The sequence below is a fragment of the Takifugu flavidus genome, chromosome 2 (genome assembly GCF_003711565.1).
Source record: "Takifugu flavidus isolate HTHZ2018 chromosome 2, ASM371156v2, whole genome shotgun sequence".
NCBI lineage: Eukaryota > Metazoa > Chordata > Actinopteri > Tetraodontiformes > Tetraodontidae > Takifugu > Takifugu flavidus.
In genome coordinates, this window is record NC_079521.1 from 10556723 (window position 1) to 10583496 (window position 26774).

Consider the following 26774-nt stretch of genomic DNA (forward strand, 5'->3'; position numbering starts at 1 on the left):
ATGGTTGATGGATGAACTGGAACCAGGCTGGTCTGGAGCCCCAGACTTGTCCACACCCTCCGGTTGGTGTTTGATGCTGGAAGGTTTGACGGTGAGTTCAAGCAGAAACATTTCCCATAATAATTCATGTGCAGAATCAATCATCGCCGTGGCGCCGGGTAGCGTGACAGCGAGCAGGCCGGCGTTTGATAGGCTGGGAGTCCCGGCAGGGGGCGTGTCAGTGGGTGGCGACAAAGAAGGCTCCGACCTGGAGCGGCTGCTGGTAAAGCTCCAGCTGCGGGTGAGGGGCAGAGCAGTGATGTCATTGAAAGGGTTCAAGCAGCCATCAAATCCCGGATTTACCGTCCATCTCTGGGCTTTGTTGCTCTCAGGCCTCCAGTTCTGGAGCAGCGCCGGCATTAGAACCCACAACCTGCCGTATCAGCTGCCAGGACACATCCGTTCCATGTTTTCACTGGACGGCTCCACTTCCTCTCGCTCAGCGTCAGTGGTGAACTCACAAAAGCAGAAGCGCGTTACTGTTGCTGCTCCCACAGAAACACTTCAACGGTGGTTTCTGCCCCCGTGTCTCGTGCGGACAATCAGAACCGTGACCTTCTGCTCCCCCGCGGCTGTTATGACTTCCTCCCGACAGCTCAATTACTTCAACTCTGCACAAACACTCGAGCTTCTCCAGCGTCGCTGCTGCAGGTCTCTGCTGCTTTGGAAATACTTCAGGAATTGTCATTTATTTAAAGAAAAGTTCAGGGTTGAGGGCAAGACAGTTTAATCAGGATATATGTGTGTAAAAAAAAATACCAAATATACCTGAATTTTATTCCATTAACATAAAAGACGCAACCTTTGGACACATGACAGAATTCATTTTTTCATATGATGTAGAATTGGAATTCTAATTACACACGAGCTGCACCGTACATGCAGAGTGTCAGTGGAGGGTTTATGTTGAGCTGAAAGAGTAGCGGATCAAAATGTGACAAGCTTAATTACACCACTGTCAACAGGAATAATATTTGTGCGCCAGATATTCGTTTCCGTGTTTTCTTGTTTTATTCTAAAGCCTCGCTCTTCTTTGTTTGAAAGAGAGTGGTTTCTGAGTTCCTTCCTCCTTACATTTAAAGTGTAAGAAACACAATCCAATGACGGGATTTTTACATGTTTGACCTCTTTACTCAGAAAATATCTTGATCCTCCAAATCTGTTGCTAAACTACTGCAGTTTCCTCCCATTCAAGAATCCTTGTCACAGACCTTTGATGGGGAAAAAATAGTTTAGAGGTAGTAAGTCTGTCATATGCTCATACAATTACCAAACGTTACAAATCAACCAAATCTGATAATTATTTCCTATTGTTAATGAATATTTAGAGAAATGCTCGTTTGTGCAGAAACAGGGAAAGTTGTACAATGGCGCCATCTGTCGGTAAATGTCTGGAAGTGCAATAATGCGTTCATCAGACCAAATTTCCTCAGTTAAATTAGTGAGACATACATTTACTCCATATATCTGAGGTGCTAATAACACTTTCTAAAAGTGAGAACGGGTTTTAAAAATGGATTTCTTCAATGCTCTTCTTAAATAACAGCTAACAGTCTCAGCAGAAAACACACAAAATACTTCACTTGAGGTGTTGTTTGTACACAACACAAAATAAATGAAAGTCCTGCGCATTTGGGGATACTTATGATGTCTTAGTAGAATGACTTTTGTTCATTTCGGATTTTTGTCTAGCGGTTATTGCTATTTTCTGAGAGTTTTACTTTGAAAGTCAAGCAGCGGAAGTGTTACGCAGACAAAGTCCCGTGCAGCCAGCTGTGGCAGGAACTTTCACTTCGTTCCTTCACAACAAGATGGACTGGAGTGGAGACGATAATGTAAGTCGGTGTTCCGCTTTCTCTTTCGTGCTTTTTCTTTTTTAACCGCCGCAGCTGTTTATCCAAATTACGTATTAGTCGCCTCTTTTATGCATTAATTCGCACAATCTTATTTGTAGTGTGTTGAATAACAGTTCTTCGGGGATCGACAGACACGAATCAACTGTCAGTTAGCTAGCTGTTGTGGGCGTAGTTAGCCTGAGGCTAGTTACAGAACTAAATTATCTCACTAATCCGTCTTCTTTTGGAATCTTGTCAGAGTTAGATAATCGACAATAAGCCCCACGTTGAACAAAATCTAGTGGTATTTACTGCCAACCTAAGCCATATTTATTGCGTAGACCTGATCTATTGCTTCCTTGCTGAAGCGGAAACCAAGTGGTCGAGTTTCCACGTGTGGTGTTCTAAAGTGCTTAACTTTTACCATTTTAATCCATCTGTCCACTACTATCAGCTTTTCTGATTACAAATCAATGTACAGGGTCTGAAACCAGATACATGTGGTATTTCTCCAGTTGATGGGCCAGATTGGGTTAAATGCTTTTTCGTTTTACACAAATTGTCATTCTGCGTAAATGTTAGTTAAATTACCTGGACTTGTACTTCATGCACAGTACGGAGAGAACTGGCTCATGGTTACCTCATCGCCAGCTGTTTTTAACTGAAAACACCCGAGAATACAGGATTATTGCGACATTCAGGGCAGATTTAACAGCCTGATGACTCTCAGGGCTTTGGTCGCTTCCTCGCCTGCCATTGTTGAGTGTAAATTCCACTAAAAAATGCTCTCAAAAAGAATGCTGTCCTTCAAGCAAGACTGGCGTTGGGTTTGCTGAAAGAAAAGAAAAATTGTTGCTGAAAATGTCTTTAAGCACAGTCTGTGAGTGACAATTAACTCTCCTTTTTTTCTGCTGCACGTTCTTTGTGTGCCACAGGGTCACGACTGTCACCACGGTCATGGGGGTCACTCCCACAGTCATGGGGGCCATGGGTCACGGCCAGCGCAGGCTTTAATGGCTAACTTTCATGGCAAAGGTGCAGACCAGGTGATGAGCCTCAGTCAGCAGCCGAATAAACGGCCACTCATGGACGACAGCAGCAGCTGGGACATCGTGAAGGCCTCACAGTGAGTGCTGTGTCAGCAGGATCAGCATCATTCGAGTTTGTTGTTCTTGTCCTCATCTCAGTAGGAGAGGAGATTGTGAAGGAGACAGACGATCAGACAGAGTGAGCGAGTAGAAGACACAAGGCCAACAGCTTATTCACTCAAATCGATCAAATTAACATATTTATGCGGAACAGAAGTTAAACTACTGGTTTTTAGTTTGCAGTAAATGTAATATTCAAGTATTTGATCAGTACAGATGGAAAAGAATAAACAGTAAAGTTCAGTAGCTCTTTCTCTCAGATACTGCTGAAGCAAATAGGCACTGAGATGGGACTGGAGCAGAACCTTGATGGATCTGCAGATCTGCTCTTCCTGTCAGTCCTCTCAGACGGACCCAGCGACGTTCCAGTGTGAAAATCTCCTTTCTGCCTGTGATCTGTCAGGTTCGGCATCCTGGAACGCTGCAAGGAGCTGGTGGAAGCAGGGTATGATGTCAGGCAGCCAGACAAAGAGAACGTGACTCTACTTCACTGGGCGGCCATCAACAATCGCTCAGAGCTGGTCAAGTAAGACTCACCTGAAACACACCTGAACCAGTTCTAGGAACGGCGGCGCCGCTCTGGATCATAAAACCATTTGTCTGTTGCTTCAGCTGTTGTCAGGAGGTGGCAGTGCTTCTAACTGAGATCTTTGGACCTTTCTTTAATGACAGGAAGTGGAGAGATATTCTCCATTCTTATTGCATTTTAATGATTAATACATAAATGAGTTAAATCTGTTTTGCAAACTGTTCTGACCGTGTTTCGACCCATATTCTCAGGTATTATATTTCCAAAGGGGCCATAGTCGACCAGCTCGGAGGAGACCTGAGCTCTACGCCTCTCCATTGGGCCATAAGGTAAATTTAACCCGGATGAGTTTTCGGACCGGAGCCGCTCACACGTGCCATCTGTCCCTAAACATGAAGCACAGGTTTCACGTTTGACTTCTCCATAAAGCTGTGTGTGGCTTTTGTCCGTGTGGAGGCAGGGCCACCTCTCCATGGTGATCCAGCTGCTGCGGTACGGAGCCGATCCCTCCATCGCGGACGGGGAAGGTTACCACGCCCTCCACCTCGCCATCCTCTTCCAGCACATGGCCATCGCCGCGTATCTCATGGCAAAGGGACAGGTGGGATTGCACGGGCGCCACTTTCCTCCCCCTGTCCTCAACGCGCCGGTCGTCGCCGCGTGTTGAGGGTCATTTTCCTTTATTTTCCTCATCCAGGACGTGGACGAGCCTGACGCCAACGGACAGACGCCTGTGATGCTGGCAGCACAGAAGATCATTGGGTGAGTAAACACACGATGTCATCGAGAGAAACGTCTTTAACCAACAGTTTTTATTCCCTCAGTCAGGGGGGGAAAACAATCCTGTTGACATCCATGTCCAACCCGCTCTTTATTTTCCCAGCCCGGAACCCACCAAGTTCTTGATTAAAAACAACGCCTCTTTGAGCGCCGTGGACAAAGTGAACAGGAACACGCCGTTGCACTGCGCCGTGCTGGCAGGAAACGTGGATGCTGCCCACATCCTGCTGGAGGCCGGCGCCAGCGTCGATGCGGAAAACCTCAGTGTGAGTTTGAGAACCGGACACCGTCGTTTCATCCCCGCTAGGGAGCGTTAACCAATAACCTCGACCTCTGACCTCTTCAGGGTCACACGCCCATTGACTTGGCCCACCAGGTCCGAAGTCCGCTGCTCGTTCACATGCTCAACCACGTCAAACAGGAGAGGATTCGCTCCAGCTCGCGCTGCCTGCGGATCATCAACAGATACAGGGTGCGCAGTAGAAACACACACACACACACACACACACCCCATATTAGAAATCCGTGAGCGCTACTGACCCGCCAGCGTCCTGTCTGCATTCCGCAGGTCTTTCTGCAGTTTCTGCTCTGCACAGCTCTGTTCGGGGGCGTGGGCGCCATCGTCGACATGAACTCGGAGTCGTGGCTGCTCAAAGGGATCCTGCTGGCCTGCGTGATCGGAGGGATCAACGTTGCTTCCAGGTGAAGATGCCGGTTCAGTGTGAAATAACTGACTGACTCCGCTCTGGCTTTTCTGCCTCTGAGTAATTCAAACCTCCCCTCTGACCTCATTAACAAAGGTTTAAATCACCTCCTTTCTCATGTCGGTGTATAATCTATTAGGTACTTTGGTTTTAAACTGGTCGGGTTGTTTATTTCTCGTGGGCTTTGAGATTTGTTTTGTGCCTGAACAGGAACTTCCCCAGTCCCGTGTTTGAGTCCCTGCTACCGTGCACGTCTCTGATGGCTTCGGTCTTCTGGATGCTCGTCACCTGGTTCCTCTGGTTCCTCCCAGATATCCTTCTGTTGACTACGGTTTGTGACGATGCTGATCATTGGGATCATTTTCCCCTTAACCTTTGACCTCACATGGACCCAGCGCCACAGTTCAGGTCCTGTTTACGATCAACGCCACTGCGCTGCTCTACTACTACCTACGCGCCTGCCGGACCGACCCCGGCTATGTCAAGGCAACGGAAGAGGAGAAGAAGATGGTGCGTGCGGCGCCAACGGGTTGAAGAGCGGAAAACGGACGTGTTGTAACGGGTTGGTTTGTGTCCTCAGAACGTGTTGGTGTTGGCTGAAGCCGGCTGCTTCAACCCCAGAATCTTCTGCACTTCGTGCATGGTGAGTTCCCGACGTCGAACCTCTCGCAGCCGTTCCCACCAGCAGCGATCTGCTACGCGCCCTTTTGTCCACAGATCAAGAAGCCGCTAAGAACGCAGCACTGTTTCAGCTGTGACGCGTGCGTGGCGAAGCAGGACCACCACTCCATCTGGACCAACGGCTGCATCGGTGCGAACCACTCCGGATCGTTCATCCGTCCGACGCTAACGAGCAGCGCGACCTGACAGGTTTGCTGTCTTCCAGGTGCCAGGAACCATCACTACTACGTCCTCTTCCTGCTCTCGCTCACGCTGATGGGAAGCTGGATGTTCTATTGCTGCCTCACGTGTGAGTGGCCTGGCGCACTCGTCCACGACGGAAACCGGTTTTAAGTGAGGAGCTTCAGGCGTCTGCTTGTTATTTCAGACTGGGCCAAACACTGCGTGCTGCATTACGCCGACCAGGGCCTGTGGGCCGCCGTCTCCGCCCTGGTGGACTGCTCGCCGTGGCTGCTCTGCATCTTCTTCCTGGCCTTCTATCACACCTGCTGGTCTGCCTCCATCCTGCTGGTGCAGCTGTACCAGGTGACGTGATGATATGATGCAGCAGCTGCTTTGGTTTCCGGTTATTTCTGTCCCAACTCAAGTGTAACAGAAACCTCATATTTATTTGTGTATCGTCGCCCTCCGCGGTTCCCCTGACGGCCGCGGCTCCTCTCTGCTGGAGCAGATCGCCTTCCTGGGCCTGACCTCAGCCGAGCGGACCACCCTGACGTTCCAGCAGAGGAAACTCAACCAGTCCGTCTCCCTCAGACAGAATCCGTACAAGTGAGTTCTCGTTGGACTTTATTCAGCAGCTTTAGTGCCGGATTCTGACCCGTTTCTTCGTGTCCACAGTCTGGGTGTGGTCCGGAATCTGGTTTCCTTCTTCCAGCTGCGTTGTTGTGGCCTCTTCAAACCGGCCATCATCGACTGGACGCAGCAGTTCCCGCCTGGCCCCGAACATCCGATGTTCGGTCACGCTGACATGATCTGACCACTCAGGGTCAAGGGTCAAACTCTAAAATGATCTTGGACCAAAAACCCAGAGTGTATTTATTTGTTTTCTGTCACGTTTGGTTCCTTCTGAAGCTAAACCGAAACAGCAGAAAGAAAAGAAATTAGGTTTGACTCCGTTGCTCTTTGTACAGAAAGCTGCCGCCTTAAATTTGATCCTTTTCGACAAAAAAGAAACTCAAATTTAACAAAGCTCCATTAAGGAAGATGCCGAAATCACCGCAGGCAACTTGGAGATGTTTTTCTATCACACAGGAAGCCTATTTTTACAGTCTGTCCTGGGAATTAAGATGTTTGTACATGTACATTTGGTTTTATGAGCTTTTGTAAAAATTGCTTGTGTTTAATAATGAACAAACACTTTTGTGCTTCAATAAAGCAACGTTGTGCCTGTCTTTTATAGCTGGAGCGTGAACACTCATTTCCTCCAGATTTCACCTCTTCTTTACCTGCAATCGGAGGATGCACAGATGATGGGATGTGGTCTAAAAGTGCCAATGAAGTGAAAACATGGCAGATTAAATGATGGCGAATGTCAGCCCTCTGTGACCACAGCTGCCTTCTCATCAGTGACGTCATGAGCAGGATGTGACATGTCTGTGAACTGAGGTTCACCCGTCTATGATTATCTCGTTGGGCTTTTTTGGTCATTTTGTTTTCCAAGAAATTGCTAAATTTAAGATGTTAGCAGGAATAATAAATAAAAAAATATAAAACTGTGATAAGGCAATGAGTCAAATGTTGAGCTTCAGGACACATTTAAGTGCTTTTTTCCATGCTTTTATTTCTAAAAGACGTGACTGTTAATGGACTCAATGCATACAAGGAAGAAAACATACTTTGTATTCTGCCAAAACTATTTTATATCTCAAATTAAGCTCGATGATACCACCAGTCACTCAGTTCCGACATTATTCTGGACACTGATGCCAAATTAGACATCTGCCGTTTATCAAAAACATCTTTAAGAACTTCAAACCACTGGAAGCTGCGACAATCTTCACTCTCGCTCCTCCAACATGGCAGCATTCCCCAGTCCAAATCCCTTTGGGCCGAAGTTTTTGGCATAGCAAACTGAAGAGAGAAACGGTAAAAAAGGGTTTTTGTTTTATGTGCCTCACAGAGGAAAATATTAATTAATGTTACTTTGTTGCGCTAATATGAGCTTAAAACAGGGACCCCTGATGGCGAGGAGAGGTACTACACTCGTTTCCCGCGCTTCAAGGATCTCACTTATAAGGTATGTGCGTGTTTCTACCTTTACAGTACAGCTCTCCATCTTTGTCCGTCACTGTGGTCGACTCCAAGCTTTTCCCACAGATGGCGCAACGGAAGCAGGTTTTATGCCAGGGCTGCAGTAGCAGTAAGGGAGAGAACGTTATATGTCTGGAAATAAGAAATCCACCTGACAAAATAATATTTGATGTTCGAGGAGTGATGGTTCGTACCTTCCCTGCTCCCATCACCTTCTCGGCAGCATAGACAGCTTTGGAGCAGCGAGGGCAGTGGTCTGAACCTCCAAACTTGGAAAACTTCCCAGCAGCAGAGGAGTTTGAAGGAGCTGGATGTTGTTTAGAGCTAGAAAACAATCGCATGGTGCCGGTCTGTCAGATTTAGTTCAAATCCCAAACCCTGAACTATGCCATTTTCCTCTGTGGCGTGAACACATACTCATGAGGCCGCAGTTCTGCGTTGTGTCCCGGAGGATCAGAACTTAGAGCGCCAGCTCCCTGCCCGTACCCGTAACCTTTTGGCCCGTATTTCTTGCCGTAGCAGGACTTGCAGTAAATCTCCGACTCGTGCGCTGCCACTGTGGTGCTGTCCAGCCCTTTCCTGCAGCTCACTGAGCGAAAGACACATTTCACCCATTTGAAGCAGCTGTTCTTCACTGGAATTAATGGTTTCAGTCGGTCCAGACTGGGAATGCCATGGTGGCGTAACGGTTGAGTAAAGAAAGGTCACACCTATCTGGTTCTATCAGTCATCAGTAGCATTACACATGGTCAGATGTCTTCTGTTTCTATTTTTAAGAGTGTGCGATGACTGTTGGAGTGAAGATGAACACTTGTAGATGGATGAGGTTATCACCAAGGCCTCCCGCACCTCCCGCTGGACCAATTAAACCATCACCGAGCCTCACATCCAAACATCAACAACAGACAACACACATTAAGGGCCTGTATATTGGTTACAGAATTAGAGTCCTGCAGGAGGACGATCAGATTGGTAATGAGACGAGAGCAGGGATGACGGAACCAACCAGAGGGTTGTGAATTTTGTCCAAATGAGACTCGGGTTCTAAGATCAGTCCATTCTCCGTAAAAGGACCAGATATCACCGAAAAAGGAAGTGATGGTAAAAGCTGCTCACTGCAGATGAAGCAGGTCTTATGGAAGCTCCTGCTGTTGCACTGGATCTCCTCGGCGTGGTACACCGTCTTCTCACAGGCCGCACATTTGGCTCCTCCCCCCCAGTTCGGCATCTTTTTAGGGAAAAAAGCAAGTTGCTGATCAAAGAACAAAATCATCTCAGACTTAAAATGCTGATCAACACACACTATTTATGAGTGTAACTCATAACTCATTCATACCTTCTGTAAAAAACCAAACAAACTTGCTTATTCAGCACTCTCCCCCCTCTTTGATATGTCTATTTAGTGGCCGTGAGTCTTTTCAGCTGAATCGTACTGAACCACCAGTCAGTTCTGGTGGTTTTAGCCCTCCAGCAGCCACATTCCTGCCTCTGCCAGTATCAGAGGCAGCCCACCACTCTCACAGCGCTGGTATGTGAGGTTCCAGGAATAGATGTTTCACTTAAACACCAGACAGACAAAAACCCAGCCTGACATTCATCCTTCATCTCTGGTCCCTGCCTGGCATCCCAGCAGTCACTGGGCTACACCCTGGAGGTCCCCCAGACACACACACACACACACACACACACGCAGAGCGAAGAATTTAGTCTCCGATCAACCAAATATTCCTGTTTGTTAGGAACTTGCTTGACTCTACCCCCCAAACTGAGTCCTGCTCCATCAAAGGTTGCTGGAAGCTTTTGTAACCTTCCTCAAAAACACACCAAAGCACCTTTTATTTATTCTAGTGCTAAAAAAAAAGAGATAAAAATTGAATGAACTGGACAATGGAAATAACTGAAACTCCTACCTTGAACCTAAGCTGGTGTTCTTCTCTCCCCAAGCAGTGATGAACTCTGGCACCGGGCTTAAATACCCCCCAACATCGGCATCAGCCCCGGCCCAACGGTGACGCTTTGATGAAACGATGCTCCTAAAATAACCCGTGACAAAGAGAAGCCCTCCGGCCCGTCAGCACAGGCTCAGGGGGGGGTCTGAACATCAGCCCTCTAACAATGACAGCTGCAGCCGCTCACGTGGTTCCACACAGGAGTGGACAGAGACAAACCAGAAGGTGGGTTTTAGCCAATAAAAGCTAGAATAAGTCCTTTAAGTTCCAGAAAAGTAAGCGATTCGAAAATTCAGGTGAAATAATGTCAAAGACTTTTGTTTTATAGTTTATTTTTTTGGTCTCTGCTCGTCAGAGAATGTGTGATATGACCTTTCCAGCTAAAACCAGTCCATTTCTCCCCGTTCATCCAGTTAATTCACACACACACACACACACAGGTATCTTTATCAGCCCAAAAAAAAGACCAAGTTCATAAAAAATGACTAAAAATTTAATTAGCGTTATACATTTATGAGGAAAATAAAAATAATTTCCTTTATAAATTAAACTCTAAACATTTGATCAATCAAGTATTCACAAATTCTTAACATCATTTTCAAAGAGAACCATCAGTTTATTAATTTATATCACAGTCAACCATCTCCATCCAACTTGTTTTCTCTTAAATACCGGAGGAAATTTACCTACTTTACTGGTCATTCATTGATGTAATTTTCACAAGAATAACGGAGACTGTAAGAAAATAACTTTCCCGCCATTAAATTCACTATTTTAATCCCAAATCAGACTCTTCCAGCACCACATTGAACATGACAACAGTGATTATCTGATTCGATCAGATACACAGATGTTAGAGCAGCAAATGCTCAGAGATCAGGAATACTGTAAACAGACAGGAACACCCCCTTCCCCCCCCACAAGTTCTTCTCAGGGGTCTTCCATGGACACATCCAGCTTTCTCTGGGGGATGTAAACAGGTTTGGTTGTCATGTGTGCGCTGGCGGGCACCACAGCAGCCAGAGGAGAGAGGGGCACGGGTGTGTGGAAGAAGCTGGGCTGGGGGGGCCCTGTCCCTTTAGGGGTGGCCATCAGAGGCTGGAGAAAAGAAGAGCGACACTTATTCCACATGTTCATAAAAGTGCTGCAGCTACACAACTGAATGGTCCACATGGTTTGAGACAAGTGTGTGTAGCAGTGGTAGACTGTAACACTAGACCGTAAACTGTGTTGAAAGCCACTAAAGTGTGCGTATAAAACGTTTATTTTGAAAAGCAGACAAGTCCACCGCACACTAGTGGGTAAGTTCTGTAATTATTTTTCTTTTCTTGACTGCTTTGTCCAGTTTTGGGGTCTTGGGAAGATGCTGAAGCCTATCCCCAAATTCTATATTTCTATTTTGAGTTTATTGGAGTCACGGTGTTACAATTAATATCGATTAAAATGATTCCTTAGTATAAAATACACCACCTCTTGCAGTCGTGGTTTTGGGTGCTTGTTTTGTGTTAAAAGAGAAATTAGTTTAAGGGGCCCGCTCATGGTGTTGAGGTGAGTGTTGGGGGATTACTTGATGCTCTCTTTCCTTTTGGAGTCAATAGGACTCAGTTGTTCATCTGGCTAATAGTTATACCTTAAACAGGAGGTACAATCTTTGTCATGTTTTCGTACTTAAGAATTTAAAATACAGTGTATTTTAGCATATTGTTCTGTATTGGAGTGGAATTCTCCTCTTCAAAATCAGATGTTGCCAAATCCACTTGCACTTGGTAGCCTTTGTGATCCAGGTGTTCTCTGCTAATGATGTTTACCGTGTTCTTGGACTGGAAATAGTGGTGTTGGTGGTTAAACAAGCACAGTAAAGTGTACCGGTTGACCAGTGCTTGTTGTTATTTTATGAAGGTACCCACACTCACCTGGTTGTTAGGTCATCCAAATAAAACATCAATGCTACACACACTGTACTGCACAGCTAACTGTGCAGAAATGTCTTCTCTACTGGCCACAACTCCTCTAACGAGACACAGTTCAAAGTGAATACACAACCATCAGAAAACGTGACTGTTCCGTTTCCCGTTTTTACCTGCTGAACGCTGATCAGGGCCACTTGTCCGGGCACAGATGGCTGCAGAGGCAAAGGAGACACGGGTTTGATGAAAACCATGCCTCTCTGCTGCAGAGACACGGGGCTGGCCAGAGTGTTGAGGTGCTCGGGAGTCTGAGAAGCAGCATAACCGTTTCCTGGACTGGACCCTGAGATCAAACCGAGGTTCTGCAGGGTGAAGTTGAGGATAGCAGGACTGGGGCGCTGGGCCTTCTGTGCATTGTAAGGGGAGGCAGCAGCAGAGGTGGGTTTGAGGAGGCGAATGCTGGTGGGTGTAATCTCCCGGGCGGGGGAAGGTCTGGATCCTGTTGGTGACAACAACAGTTCAAACTCTGTCCTTCCTTCGACTGATACATTTATTCCTGAATGAACACCAACGCGCTACTTCATCTTTACCTGCGGTTGGTGTTTGGTAGATGTTGTACGTCGTGGTTGAAGCCTTGTTTTCTTTTGCTAGATCCTGAATTTCTTTGTCTCTGACGCCTGGTTGGGAGATCGGGATGTAATACCCGGCTGGGACTAAAGTCTGAAAGCAAAAGAATACACACACTCACAGCCCTGCAGCGTTCGTGATGTCAGACAAAACCTGCATTGGAGGCGTGTTGGAGCACTCACCTCAGTGATCCGCCCTGGTGTCAGGGGTACGACTCTGACTGGCGTTGACACCAACTCGCTGTCACTGGCAGCCTTGTCCTCTCGTCCCAGGATGTTCTCCAAGCTCTGCTCCAGCATCGGACTGGCTCCAGCTCCACCAGGGGTGTTGATGAACTCTGGATCCAGGTGGAGGGCACGGGACGAGGGTCGGCTGGACAGCGGAGCGCCAAGACAAGACTTCAGGCGAGCCTGCAGGATCCCCCCCAGCTTTGGAGAAGTGTCCTGGAAGAAGAATCTCTTTCAGGAACGGAAAACATCAAAACACATCGAAGTGCTTTTGAGAGATTTCAACGTTTTACCTTGGAGATATTGTCCGGCCTCTTGGCTTTTGGGGGGCTGCTCTCGCAGGCTGAAACTGAACCCATCCGCTTCTGCGCCAGAGGGCTGATGTCTGCCCCCCTGCACGCCGACTGAGCCTGAACCGCACACTGACCGGTTGGGCTCTGACCCGTCTTGTCCTCGAATGTCATAGAGCGCACTGCGTAGCTGGTGGGCTGTGGCCGAGCCAGAGGGTTGGGTCTGGGGGAAGGTGACTGCAGATAGATGGCGTATGGAGCGCCACCTTGGTGCTGAGGTAACAACACTGGAATCAGAGACGGGCAGTGTGCTGGGATGTATGCCACAGAACCTGCAGGCAGGACTGCCAGGGGGGTGCGGGGGGTGCGCTGAGCAGCAGCGCTGACGCTGGGGTCGGTATTTGGAGTGGAGAGCAGCGTTGTTTGAGAACCACAGGTCTTTCCCGTATTCACAGCAGCAGGCTTCTTACGGCCCTGACCGGTTCTGCAACAGAAACGGAACTTTTAATCGCATTGTTTTATCCACAGAGGTCTAGAACAAATGCCGTCACCCATCTATAAACACTTACGCTTCTTCCTGGTCGAGTTCAATTTTACAGATAGCAGCAAGTTGGGCCATTTTGTTTGGAAAGTCAGGATTTGAGGCATCACCTGAAATCAGACATTAAGTCACCAGGATTCAGGGACACCAACTCAACATCCTTATTTTGAAGGAATGCCGGTGGGGAACTCACGGGCTGAACTCTTGACAGGACTGCTGGGGGCCGAGTTGATCTTCCGCCGGTCGTCCTGAATGCTTTTGGCCATTTTTATGAGCGAGGGGTGTCGAGTGAAGCTGCGTTTGGCCCCGGGGGATGAAAACAGCTTTTTGGCACAGTTTTCTACATTAGCGCGCGGCTCCAGTATAACTTTACTCTTGGGTGGGCATTGAGACGAGGAGCGTTGAAGCTCTGAAACTAAAATAAAGCGGCGTGAAGGAAAAAACTTAAACAAATATGCAAATGAAACTGCAAGCTAAAATGTGCAAATACCAGAGGAACCGATCCCCTTGACGTGTGGCAACTCCGGTCCGACCCACTCAAACGCTGGCTTCCTCCCCCTTTCTTCGGTGACGTGGACTTTCTCGATAAGCTTGAGGCTTCGTAGCACATTAGCTATATCGTACAGCCGGCGCACTTTGGCTGCACAAGAAAGAAGAAGTGGTTGGAAACATTGATCTCTCCGCTGGAATGGTGTGAAACACTCCGCATGTTTGAGAAACAGGCTGCTCGTAGCGATTCTCCACTCACTCTTGAACTTGTTCTTGTCCTGCTCAGCACCGTGGTCCTCGCCAATCAGAATCTTAGCAGCCACGTCCAGACTGACCACACGAGGATTCGACACCAGGAAGAGCATGACAAACTTCTGACTCATGACCCTCAGTGATTTATCCTTCCGACTGTTGACAGAAGCTGATGTAACAATAAATGAGTTTTTTTGCTCACGTTAACATGGAATAAAAGTGAACTATGTTGACAGAACATTTCTCACCAGCTTTAAACTCCACCCCTGGAAGCTCCACAAAGAAAAGCTCCTTCTGTCCCTGCTCCCTGTCCTCCACCTCCACCTCCTGTTCCACGTTCTCCTTCTCCTCTTCATCAAATTCCTCTTTCTCCAGGAGGCCCTGCCGGATCTGCTGCATCTGCTGGCTGTACTTGTGATCTTCGCCCACCTTTTTCAGGATGTCCAGAGTCTGACTCAGCTTGGTCCGGCCGTGCCACGCGTAGCGGTTCTTGGCAGAGCGGCTCACCATGTGGAGGCTCTCCAGCACATTCATTATGTCGTAGATGCGTCTGCGTTCTACACCTGTAACAGCAAATACACAAACTATTATTACAACACAATTTATGTGGGGGGTTCTGCAATCACCCATTAATCTGCAGAGTAAAGAGAAACACGTTTGATAACCACGGGTTTGCATCGATGACATACTCAGCTCGGTGGCAACGTCGTCCAAACAGATGTCGTTGTTCGTTGCAGGATTTGGATGATCTGGGTAGCGAGCGAGAAATTTACGACAGAGCAGACCCAGGCTCTTTTCTTTCCTACTGATCCATCTTTCAGACTCTTCTCCATTTTCAGTGTCCTGCCAGAAAATAGGACACAGTAAGGAATGCTTCTTTCCGCACACAGTGATGTGAAGGTCATCCTTTTGTGTTTGCTTCTCTACCTGTGCAGAGTCCACACATTCTCGCCCGTCAGCGTCCATTTCCAGCCCTTTCTCTCTGTTCCTGATGTCTGGAATAGCAGCATTGATAAGCATTTTCAGATTGGATGTTGGTGTCCAGGGATCCACAGAACCGACTTCTCTTCCTTTTTTAGGTGTTGTGAGGGGACCCATGACAAAATATCCACAAAAAATTGACTTGATGATTTCTTTGGTGTATTTGTAGGAACCTTGCTTACTCAAAGGTCATCACCCTAAACAGGTTAAAAAAGGACAAAAACAGAATGGTTAATCTGACATGTAATTCCTCTTTGGCACATTTATTACAACCGGACCCTGAAAGGGATCTCTAGATCATTTTTTAAACATTCAAATCTTGATATTTCCGTCAACAAAATGGGACTTTTATTGCAATGATCTTGCATTTATTCTCCAAATAATTAATCTCAGGGACAAGGCAAAAAAATCCTCCAAATCTTATAAACTATAAGAGCTGTACAATTTAGTAAAGCAAAATAGAAAATCTTTCCAGTCTTAAAATGTATAATAGTTAAGCTTCATCGCTTGTAAACATTTCATTTAGTTTATTTTTTCTAGCAGTCTTCGAATTAAAATGACTCTTAAGATTTTGTTTGGTCAAAAATAAATCGCAGTTATTTCTCAAAAATACCGGATTTATATTGGCGGTAATCGACGTGCATTCCATCGAATCGCCGCGTTCAACGGACGCAAAGGTCCCGCCCCTTTTGCCTTCCAACAGCCAATAGGAGCGCCGTTCGACGCAGGGAAGCGGAAGTGGAAATAGTGTCCCGCGCAGGTAAAATGTTTTTGAAATCCTTGGCGCGGAATGTCGCAATAGCGGCGTCTCACTATAAACCTCCACATTTATTTAAAAAAAGAAAAAAAATCAAAAGGGTATACACACCGAACATCTATAAGTTAAAAAGAACATGTTTGATTCCTTAAAATGTTGTGATTTTACGTAGTAACTTGCAAACGACCGCCGAGGTTAACCTGCATAACAAAACCACTAAACCAGATAATCTGAAATCTATTCAACAACAGCTTTCTATAAAGACACGAGTGACGCTTTAAAAGGTACATCAATAAATTTTATGAACATAGAGGCGGTAACCAGGCGACACCAAAACAACTTTAGGTGAAACGAATCTTTTAAAATGAAAATAAAGACTGTAAGTGTTTATAGACTCACCCCAATCCAATAAGGAAGCCTCGCTCTAGTAATGTCCCATCTTCACTGTAAAACATAGATAGTACGTCCAAAAACAGAGGGTCCGAGGGTTTTGATGCGAATTAAATATAAGAAATGCCACAAAAAAGAACAGTAGACTGCGATCATACACAATTTACGCTGACCAGCGAATAATGAGTGATACCTTGTTGGTCAACTTTACTAATGCTGGGAAAAAGTTTGAGAAACCGATGACCAGTGATATCGCCCAGTCCGGTGTGCGCATGCGACCTACGTCACAGAACACCACCCCCACTTCCTAGGCGGGCCCTCCGCTGATTGGCTACTGTACATGCTGCTCAACTAAGGGTTTCACCCCCCCCCCCCACACACACACACACATACACGCGCGCGTTCAAAGTCACCATGTTTATGTAATTGGAAAAACGAACCCTATACTTAAAAAAAAAAAAAAATCTTCTGAAAATTCACAATTTGTGTCGATACCCTGTTATAATATGTGGTGGCTGCATAAAGGTGAATGTAAATAAGTTAATAAGGTTTTCTGATAATTGTAGTTATTACTTTCAATGATGCACTACAATAAAAGTTTTACATTTCTACGTAGTTTTACATGCAGTGTCTTCTTCTTTTCACTAGGTGGCTCTGTAGCCACGTCATCGGGAGTCTCCGTGGAAACCGATGGGTGCCTTAAGGATGTAAAGAGTGCAAGTACCGAGTGACGTAATGTTAAAGGATGCGCGTGTGAGAGAGAGCGTTTCGGATACCGACGCTGCATTCACGTGCTACCGTAAATTAAAACGATTCACTATGACGGGGATATTATAGTAGCCCAGATTGTTCTTCACTGAGAACTGTAATGGAACAAAAGCTGAAAATTATTAAGTCACTCTCGGAAAACAAATAATGTTTGGAACTCATCTGGGCTGCGTTTCCTGAATATGGGTTTATTCTGTTTTATCTACATGGGGTTGTTCTATTCACGTAGAGTTTTGATTTTTGAATGATACGGTTACAATATCTTAGCGCTTTAGTAAATTACAGTGCTTCGAACTGTATCTATTTGACGATAAAGCTGTTTTCTCTGTGTGATGAGAGATGCAAAACTTCACATGCGGAGAAGAACCCTTCATTGCAACGTTTCCTACGGTCATGAACGCAGCATTTGGCTGCTCCGCTCGCTGCCCGCAGAACGGACACACACGAGGCAAGACCATCTCCGGCGGGAAGAAAACAAACGCACAAGTGATAAGGTGAGCTTCGTTTCTTATCACACACAACAACTGCTCCGGCGTTAATGTATCTTTATTAAGTTAATGCAATACAGTTAATGCAAAGCCTGGAGCCGCTGAAGGGAGATATATCTGACTATGTCCTGCAGGGATGCTGCAGTGGCTTTAAACGCCGGCAAGGAATTTTCATATCAGCTCCAACATTTGACTGAAGATGTGTTAAGTGTTGCGTTTGTTATATTTTGCTGGAGCGGACGGCAGCGATTTTGTGAGTATTAAAAAGTTGTGTGTTTAGTGTTTGTTCGTGGTTTGAATGGTGACGCGCACACCTGCAGCCATCAGCCGGCAGCCCGTTAAGACGCAAAGTGCTGGTTGGCGTTTGCTGTCCGCGAATTTGCTACTTGATAGATGCAGAAAACAACAACTGCAAACAATTTGTTGTTTTAGAGCGCGTTCATACCAATGCGTTGTTTTAAACAGTTTCTGACCCCAGTCTAATGCTTTCCTTTAGAAGAAGCTGCTGTTCCCTTTCTGGAGCTGACAGCTGACCTCTGAGCTGTAACTGACCTCTCATCCCACACCCACTGGACATTTTCTTCTTGCTGGATGCAACAAAGAGGGAGTGCACGGTGCGATGCCTCCATGTCAGCAGTCATGCTTTTGAGAAGCTGACTGGATGGCCCGGGATTGTGTCGTCTGCCCCGATGTTCTTGACAGTCACTCCGGTTGGGAGCAAGAGAAGAGAAATGACTGAGACCAGGCGAGCAGCTGGGGTGGCATCCTCGCATGGATCTGGCATCATGGAGCAGAGTTGATAGACAGACGACTTTGAGAAATTATTACATACATTCATGCACCACGACTGGGAACCGAGCGGGAAGGGGGTGTAAATACTTTGAGCAGGTGTCGCCCTGTGGTCGTGCCTGGATACCAGCGCGTAAGACAACTGAAGTGCCCGCTCACTTATGGGAAGATGGAGTCTGGAGCAGAGGCTAGTCCACAACATCTTTCCAGGAGGAAAGCTGTGCTGCACTCCTTAGAGGACCAGAAAAGGGTGAGTTATCAACTAATTCTCCTTGGGAGGGATCAGCCTTCCCGCCCTTTGGATACTGTATTTATGGGAAATCTGGTTAAACTAAACTGTTGCTGCTTAATTAGCAAACCTCGACAAGAACTGCTTTTACTGTATTTAAAAGCAGGCAGGAAATCGCATCTGCGGCACTTTTCCTTTGCCTGACCTTCATGTTGGAAACCAACTTCTGCTCCGCTCTGCTTCTCCCTCTGCATGCAGGCAAACCTCACAGCTTGAGTTGGACTGGATGTGAGAGCCAGAGCGAATTAGAGCCAATTTTTCGGGGTGTTAAAAGCTTTCAGTGTTGAAAATCAGCTGTTTTCACTCGACTCTTGGTGATGTGGATTTGTGACAGATCCGCACGGAAGCACCAGGGACAGCCTTGTAAAAGCTAAACAGATGTCATGCCACATTAGTCGTTATTTTAATGTGCAGGGAGGGCTGAACCTCTTCCACGGGTGTGCAGTCAACTCAGATGCTGTTGATTTTACTGCTGCATCCTTCATCCCCATCCATGTGATTAACAGTGTTGTAATAAGGCATTGAGGATTTCCAAATCCTCAGCAGGGGAGATCACAGCTGAGTCTCCTCTGTCCGCTGCTCGGGACGGCTGAGCGGTTAATGCCTCCCGGATGTTGAGTCACTGCCTCAAGTCTTGATGGGTTCCAAATGATGTGGAGGTTGTGCTGTGAGAGAGGTGTTTTTAATTCGTCACCTGTTGCTGTAGAGTCACAGCAGGGAGCATTAATTGAATCTGATTGTATCAGTCACAATGTAGAGATTGCTGCCACATTGTGAGTTTGGCTGATGGATTAGCGTTGCCTCTTACTTTCGCCTTAGCTTGGGAGGTTGTCTGGTAACCTTCTGAGTTTTGTTCTGTTCCAAATGTTTGGTGGAACAGTGGCCTAGAGACGGATGCTGGAAGATGACTCCCACGCTCCTTTCCTGGATCAGCCTCATTTCCTTCTTTTTATGGCCCTCTCTCCCGTGAATTATTGATTTGGTCAGGTGTGGTAAATTAATCACTTGGGATTATGTAGAACATGAATATTAATCGCTGCATGCCAAATCCCAGCTGCTGTTTTCCAATTTTCCACATGGCAGAGCTGCTATCTGGATACTAATTGACACACTAAGCTGCAAAAAAGAGAGACAAGCTCATTTCTGACCACATGATGGTTTAACCATTGTGAGGGTGAAGTTTTGATCACCCGCGCTGTTCGTTCACCAGACTCAGATCAACCACGCAAACAACAGGAGTTCCTTGCAAGGGAGAGTCGAGCAGCAGTTCAAGCTTCCTCTGTCAACTCCGTTCATCTGCTGCTCACTCACCTCTTTTATTTGGTGCACACAAGATTCATGTCAACCTGACCTCACGATTCCTTCTCTTCCTATCTTCACGACTTCCTTGTGTCCTTGAACATGGTATCTCTCAGTGCTGGGTACACAACAGCTCCAATACTTGATTCAAACACTCATACATTCATTTTCTTAAACTTCCTTAAACACTCTAAATCTACTCATTCAAGCATTTAAACGATAATAGTAAAAACAACAATAATTCTTCTCACACCATGAACCCTTAGTGAAAGATCTGCTGATTGTTTTGTTTCTGTTGCTGTGGAAACCAACCTCCACACCATTCTTGAGTTAACCCCCGCTCCACGCACTCCCAGCTGCATCAGATCACAATTCCATTGCCAGCGATAGAGCTTGATACTCCAGAAATCTTGATGTTAGATGATCTAACTGTAGTTGATACGAAGCCCTCAGCAGCACCATGTCTGCTTTTCACGAGCAGCCGTCATCAGTCGGTAACCAGGCGAGGGCAGAAGCTCCAGGCTCTCCAGGGAAGGAGGGCTGATTCAGACTGAGCTGATACTGACCCTCCCACTTAATGGACATCAGCCGACTTAAATAAATTGAAAGCACCGGACATGGGGGCTGCTATTGTTGTAGTATAACGTAAAGCTTCAGTGAGGTTCAACATCCCCTGTCAATTACCTCGTTTGTGTGAGTTCGAAATGCTCCATCTGATGCCCGCCCCAGCAGGAGGTAATTGGATTTTGTCCCTTTGTAGATTTGCCCTCACTCTTCTCTGCTATATATAAATGTTCATTGAGCAATCACGAAGCTGCACGTGGAAGCAGGACAGGAGAATCAGGGAGGTGTTATCCTGCAGTGAATGGAGGGCTTGATGGGGCAGAAGTGCATTTGTAGTCAATTGGTATTCATTGACCGGGGATTCCATGAGATTGGATCTTTGGTTTGTGAATTATGCAGCATGTTTAGATGGCAATCAGACAGGATGTATGTAACCTTTGCAGCCTCAGCAGCCGTTTGGGGTTTTTACTCATTCTTGTGTGACCGGATGATATGAAATTAATCACAAGTTATCAGCCGCAGATCCCTCAGTCTCATCCCACACTTTTGGCAATGTCCCCTCGCAAAGATAAGCTACTTAATCCCAACATTACACCAAGTAATCTGGCGCTCTCACAAAAGACAACCTGTTTTGATGTCACGGCTGTCATTTTTGATTCACTATTACAGGTCTGTGCCAAATCCCATTCAGAAGGGTTGAGCCAGGGATGCATAATTTATCAGTGTCCAGTAAAGGAGCAGGAGTTGTCAGCTGATCTTTGATTTACAGTGCCTGTCCGCCGTATTTACAGCCGCCGTCTCTCCTCGAGACCGAGTTCTGTCACTGAAGCGCTTTTGGATTTATGTTCTGATTGTTGCACAGATTTACTGTGCCGGTGCTGAACGTTGGGAGATCTTGTGCTCATTTCCTCATCTGAAATTGTCGCATGTAAAATGATTTTAGATACAAATAGTTGTAGCATGAACTACATCAACTAATGCATTTGCATGCAAAGAAGCTAGCAGATATTAAGGGCTCCAGATTGTCATTATGTTGGAAATCCCAGACCTTTTCATGGGGATCTGACAGCCAATGACGACCCCCCCTTCCCTCTGTTGTCTGACTGGTATGATGAAGGGCATCTGAAAAGGTGAAAGACAGAATTCTGTAATGGAATTCATTATTGATTCAGCTCATTGGGGATGAAAGGAAATGTGACACTAATTGCTCAATCAAAACCATTCAAATATCTGTATTTATTTTCATTATTCATATCTAACTGCTCATTAAGAGGCGTTGGATACGGTTGGGTGGGGTTCTGTAGGATAAGGAGGTGTTTACTCATGTGCTGACGGCTCCTCTGCAGACCCCAAAAGCCTCATAATTAGCTCACAGAAACAAATGAGTGGGAAAAGCTCTCTCTTTCCTCACTCGATGGAGTTAATCCTGAACCCCCAGGACATGTTTCAGGGGAAACCTGCTGGGAGAGCACAAGGTTTTCTTCCCATGAATGTCTTGTACCAGACATCCTTCAATCCCGCCCAAAATTAGGGGTATTAATTAATCTTTGGCAAAGCTGTGGCACAAAGAATTTGTAGATGCTACTTGTCTCACACCAACAGTCCAGTAGCCTCACTCCTTTATGTCAGATGTTTATTAAAAGATCTGACAGTCCATCCAAGCATGGAGGTGGAACTGTCACATGTCATGTTGGTGTAATCCCACCAATAGCAGACATCTGCACTCCCTGTGGGACGAGCCTGTGATAACTCTATTGGGAGGTGTCGAGGGTTAACCACATTAACTGCCTCCTACTTCTCCATATTCTTGAAATAGCAATTTTTTTTAGATTGCGGTTAAGATGAAAACACATCAGTTACTGAGATTTAAGTGCTGCCTGATGTGAGTCTGTATTAAGATAGTGTTATTGGGCTTTATTTTAACCTCAGGTCGTATGAGCCAATGCAAAACCAGTTTATCAGTTTCACTTAAACAGTTGAGCTAATTAGATCAGGCGTGCGTTTTGTGATATATTTATGGTTTATGGTATGGAATCCTCAAAAGTTATTGGACAGAAAAAGGGGATATTCAGTCACACATTGGCCAGGTTGCTGTGGTCGTCCCCTCACTGAACAGCAAACCTGATCCTTGTGACCGTAACACTCGCCTAGTTGGACCTGGAGATTTATTCTCTTTGCTGATTGCCCAGAGAGGTGATCATTTGTCTTTGAGGGCTTGACTGAACATGTGACCACCTTTAGCCGTACGCTGCTCATTTAGCTGTAATTCTAGCGTGATTGGATCGCAGGATGACGGATGAGAAGTCATGTGAGATCTTCTACGCCACCATCTAGCTGCTCCTTTGTTGTGATGGCGACCAGCTCTCACTATTGTCATGTCTGTTTCCTTGCGAACCAAGGCAGCGGCAGAGGAGTGACATGGGATGCGTTTTGGTGAAGGACTGTGTTTGCCCAGTCATGCAGCACTGACGAGCACGGGGGCTCAGGGGTTTAGACCGGGGAAGGGGAGGAGGGGGTCAGAGGGTGGAGGTAGGACCAGGAATGTAGCAGTGTGGTTGGGGGTGGGGAGGATGCTGCGTTCAGGATGCTGCTTGGACCTCAAGAGCCATCTGGTCCTCAGCCTCTCCCCAGACCCTGAGGGGGGGTCAGGGACAGGTGGCAGAGGCTGGTGGGATGTCCTCAACCTCGAAGATGGAGAACCAGGATTGGCTAGCTGAACCTCCAACAAAACCAACTCCACACACAGCCTCGCATCACCATGGTGATGGTTGATGAGGCTGGGACTCCAATCTTTTTCCTTCAGTGTTCGGTTCCCAAAGAATGATTTTCGTAAAACAGCATTTATACTGACACCCGTATAAATATGTGAAATTACAAATGAACCTGCCTCTTGAAGTGCGAGTGTATGTACAAACTCTGCACATCCTCCCCTCATTTTAAATGCATGAGGAGATGTTTTTTATTAAAAGCGCCGGCAAGTTTCCCCCAAGCCTTCATTAATTTTCTACATTGCTGGAATATAAAAGCTCCATTTCATGAGAGATTTAAACCCAACACAGAGTCTGAACACAATTCAGCACATTTTGATGGCTGTTCTGTTGCGTCGCCGTGTGTGACGACTGCTGACTGTACGGCTGGTTGAATGGTGTCAGTTACACACCCAGCAGGGTGTGCGATGGTCGGGCTGTCCTCACTCACTGTGTAGTCCCTGGCCAGGGGTCAGCGGGCAGGATCTGGTTCAGGGGATCTGCTTCGCTGGTGAACAGGTGTTTCATCTCGTTCCTGTGGCGATGGGATTTCCTCTGTGGCTGTTGTAGCCACACACTTAAGGAGCCACAGTTCTGAAACTGGAGCAGGTTTAAAGGTTTCTGTGGAGTGCTTACCTCACCACTTGTTCCATAGGTTATTTTCTTGAATTATTATTTTTTATTGCATTTTTTTTGTTCCAGCCTCATAAAAAAAGAAAAAGAAAAATCAAAATTCTGTGTGAGCAAGACAAGATGGGATCGCTTCAGGCTAAGGTTGTATGTGACTGGAATAACTGGGAAGAAGGAAGGATGCGTGCCTCACTCAGCCACGCAACGTTCGTGCATTATGATGCATTAAAATCAATTACTTGTATTCTTACACTGCTTAAGTTAATCGACCATCTTATCAGTCAACCTTAAATATACTTTCTGCTGTTGGTCTTTTCAAGCCTGCCCAGGTTGCTGCAGCTGTGTGGTATTATGAAGAAAACTCTCTTGGTAAACAGCATAATCCTTTAAATGTTGCTAAATCGCTTCACCTCTCTGTTGCTTGTGTTATTAACATAAGCAAGGTCCTCTATACCGGCTCCCTCAGAGGATGTTTCACTCCTTTAAATGCATGAGACATGTGAAAATCAGTATACTCTAGCGCAGGCATAAATGGTTAGACTTGGTCATTAGAGACTCCCATTAAGTCTTAGTACCCTCCCAAAACAGCAGGTAATTACCCATAATTCTCTTATCTTTTTATGTGTAATGATGTCAAAACTTGTGTAACAGTAAGATTAAAGGACCTGAGGACAGAATGGCATAATGGGTACTGCAATAGTTGTTAGGTCAGCATTATTTGCCCTGATATTTCATGGTTTTTCTCTGTGATGAGGAGGGTTGAAGGATTTTTTCTTCATAAAATATAGGGGTGTGAATCTTTCATTACTTTTTTCAGGTTTGCAGAGGAATTCATGCTTCCCCCTCTTGTTTTGATCATTCATAATGAAGAATCCTGTAAAATTCAGGCTGATTCTCCACCGGTGTACCTCCCAGCGTATAACCCACAGAACAATGATGAATCAAACAACGACTTTCCGTCTGCAGTAACTCCCCCCCTCAGGTCTCTCGCCACCTTCTCAGACACCTCTGCTGGTTTTCTCTGCATTTTAATGCTCGTTCTGTCTGTGCTGCAAGCAGGTCAGTGGAGCTGAGAATCTTAAAGATGAATAACTTCCCCAGCTTGCAGAGGTGGGATGTACTTCTTAATGACCACAGGGCTTTGTACTCACAGCTGTCTCTGCAAGTTACACTTGAATTCGTTGTGCAGCCCAGTTTAAACTGTTGGACCAGTGTTAATTGGAACCATTTGTGCTTCTTATCGTTGCAGCATTTCCTTACTTAGAACATGCGTGATCGATTTCCTGAATACATCCGTGCAGTAAATCAGTGTAATCCCCTGCAGTAACGTCACGCTGGCCACTTGGAGGCAGCACAAAATATTAGCTTACACAACATTGATATGTTATCATTGTTTGTCCCAATTAATTTGTTTTTCTTTTCAACATTTTGAAGAAGTTTTTCACCAGCAGTAGCGATAGCAAAAGCAGATTATGATTTGCAGAGTTTGTCTTAATGGTTGCAAACGTTCGCTGCCTGAGAGTATAGACACAAACATGTGATCTACAGTCGTGATCTAGACTTTCTGCTCCCAGAAGGCCACGTCGTGGACCCCATGCTGGCATCGGGCTGCTGCCTCAGCATTATTTTGGAGGACAGTGCCGCAGCGCAGAGCTCTGCTGAACAGAGCTCCTCAAATCCCAGGATAGTGCCGAGCCGGTGTTACAACAGCTGTTCAAGACATAATCAATGTAAATAAAAGACAGCTGGAGTGACAGACAGCACAGGGATTGTGTTTCAGAGGAGGGGAGCCTACTTGTAAATATTAATATTGGACATGAATCATTAAAGCCCTTAAAGTTGGAGTGTTTTGAATTTTCAATGGGTTTTATCTCCAAATTAAGGTGAGAACGTGTCAAACAAACCCCAAATCTTATAACATACAGGGTGTTTGTAGTTTCAGTACTTTTTGATTGAAGGGTAAGTCACCAGCTTTATCACAAAATAGGACAAACAGTTGTGTTGCGGCCCCTCCAGGAAATCAAAGAGATTATTGCATTGTTTGTACAAATAAACCCGAAGGAACATTTTTATATTAATATTCATATGATTTTAGACTGTAGGATGCTCCAAAATATATATTTAACCTACTGAGTCTTGATGGTCTTCACATGAAACACAGCGTGAACAAGCAGAGTTAGTAACACAATGCCTGAGACTATTAATGGGTGATCCATCAATTGATCAACTCCAGACCGAAACACTTTAGCTCTTCATTTGTACGTCAACATATGTACGCTGCGATCAATACCAACTCTCCAGACACCGTGTAGCTTAAAAAAAATCGCATGAAAGTGTAGTCTGTCAGCTGCCTGAGGTCAGGCCCTTCGCAAAGGTCAGAGACAGACGACGTCTCGACTTGTGTCGGTCGGTTCGACATCTGTGTGCTCGCATTTCGCGCACGTCCCCCCCGAGAGACCAGAGCGTGGAGGAATATGGAGGAAACGTAGCGGCACACACTCACTCATTCAGGTCACCACGATGTCTGTTTTCCTGTTACCTCGATCCAGGTCACCTCCATTCATCCTGTTCCAACGCAACCCCCAGTCTGGCATCACTTACACACCTAATCAATAAGGCTCTCTGCTGTTATTGATCCAGAAGTGGTGCAAACGCAGCTGTGGGGCTCCGAGTGAGGCCTCCTGCCTGGAATCAAGGAGCCAGAACTTGACCAGACACTTGATCACCGGCACCTGCTCATCGGCATCTCCTGGAGCGGAGATCAAGGCTGAACGCGAAGATCAAAGGCCCCTGTAACCGATCAGAGTTTTTAGGAATTACTTTG

At 46.1% G+C, this 26774-nt stretch overlaps 3 protein-coding genes and 1 long non-coding RNA gene across 4 annotated transcripts; 2 read left to right on the forward strand and 2 right to left on the reverse strand.

Annotated features, from left to right (window-relative positions):
* The first annotated feature begins 1776 nt into the window (after positions 1 to 1776).
* Positions 1777 to 7114, forward strand: zdhhc13 (zinc finger DHHC-type palmitoyltransferase 13). The gene is made up of 17 exons (XM_057012575.1): positions 1777 to 1874; positions 2810 to 3000; positions 3426 to 3548; positions 3803 to 3880; positions 4008 to 4152; positions 4249 to 4313; positions 4435 to 4597; positions 4678 to 4803; positions 4900 to 5033; positions 5246 to 5356; positions 5431 to 5545; positions 5616 to 5678; positions 5753 to 5846; positions 5922 to 6005; positions 6084 to 6241; positions 6387 to 6484; positions 6554 to 7114. Exons 1-17 carry the CDS (start codon positions 1851 to 1853, stop codon positions 6690 to 6692), a joined length of 1911 nt encoding a protein of 636 aa, XP_056868555.1. The 5' UTR covers positions 1777 to 1850; the 3' UTR covers positions 6693 to 7114.
* Positions 7115 to 7476: 362 nt separating this feature from the next.
* Positions 7477 to 10017, reverse strand: csrp3 (cysteine and glycine-rich protein 3 (cardiac LIM protein)). Its single transcript, XM_057012596.1, has 6 exons — positions 9877 to 10017; positions 9083 to 9194; positions 8384 to 8555; positions 8161 to 8290; positions 7971 to 8064; positions 7477 to 7786 (listed from the first exon to the last, which is right to left on the reverse strand). Exons 2-6 carry the CDS (start codon positions 9192 to 9194, stop codon positions 7713 to 7715), a joined length of 582 nt encoding a protein of 193 aa, XP_056868576.1. The 5' UTR covers positions 9877 to 10017; the 3' UTR covers positions 7477 to 7712.
* A 373-nt stretch (positions 10018 to 10390) lies between these two features.
* Positions 10391 to 16660, reverse strand: e2f8 (E2F transcription factor 8). Its single transcript, XM_057012607.1, has 13 exons — positions 16386 to 16660; positions 15176 to 15426; positions 14938 to 15091; positions 14497 to 14811; positions 14256 to 14417; positions 13998 to 14147; positions 13701 to 13922; positions 13536 to 13617; positions 12970 to 13450; positions 12632 to 12892; positions 12413 to 12542; positions 11996 to 12321; positions 10391 to 11013 (listed from the first exon to the last, which is right to left on the reverse strand). The coding sequence occupies exons 2-13, from the start codon at positions 15344 to 15346 to the stop codon at positions 10846 to 10848; spliced, it is 2622 nt and encodes an 873-aa protein (XP_056868587.1). The 5' UTR covers positions 15347 to 15426; positions 16386 to 16660; the 3' UTR covers positions 10391 to 10845.
* A 6483-nt stretch (positions 16661 to 23143) lies between these two features.
* On the forward strand, positions 23144 to 25797 carry LOC130513703 (uncharacterized). Its single transcript, XR_008946807.1, has 2 exons — positions 23144 to 25060; positions 25200 to 25797. It is a non-coding gene; the product is annotated as an uncharacterized LOC130513703 (long non-coding RNA).
* Positions 25798 to 26774: the final 977 nt, after the last annotated feature.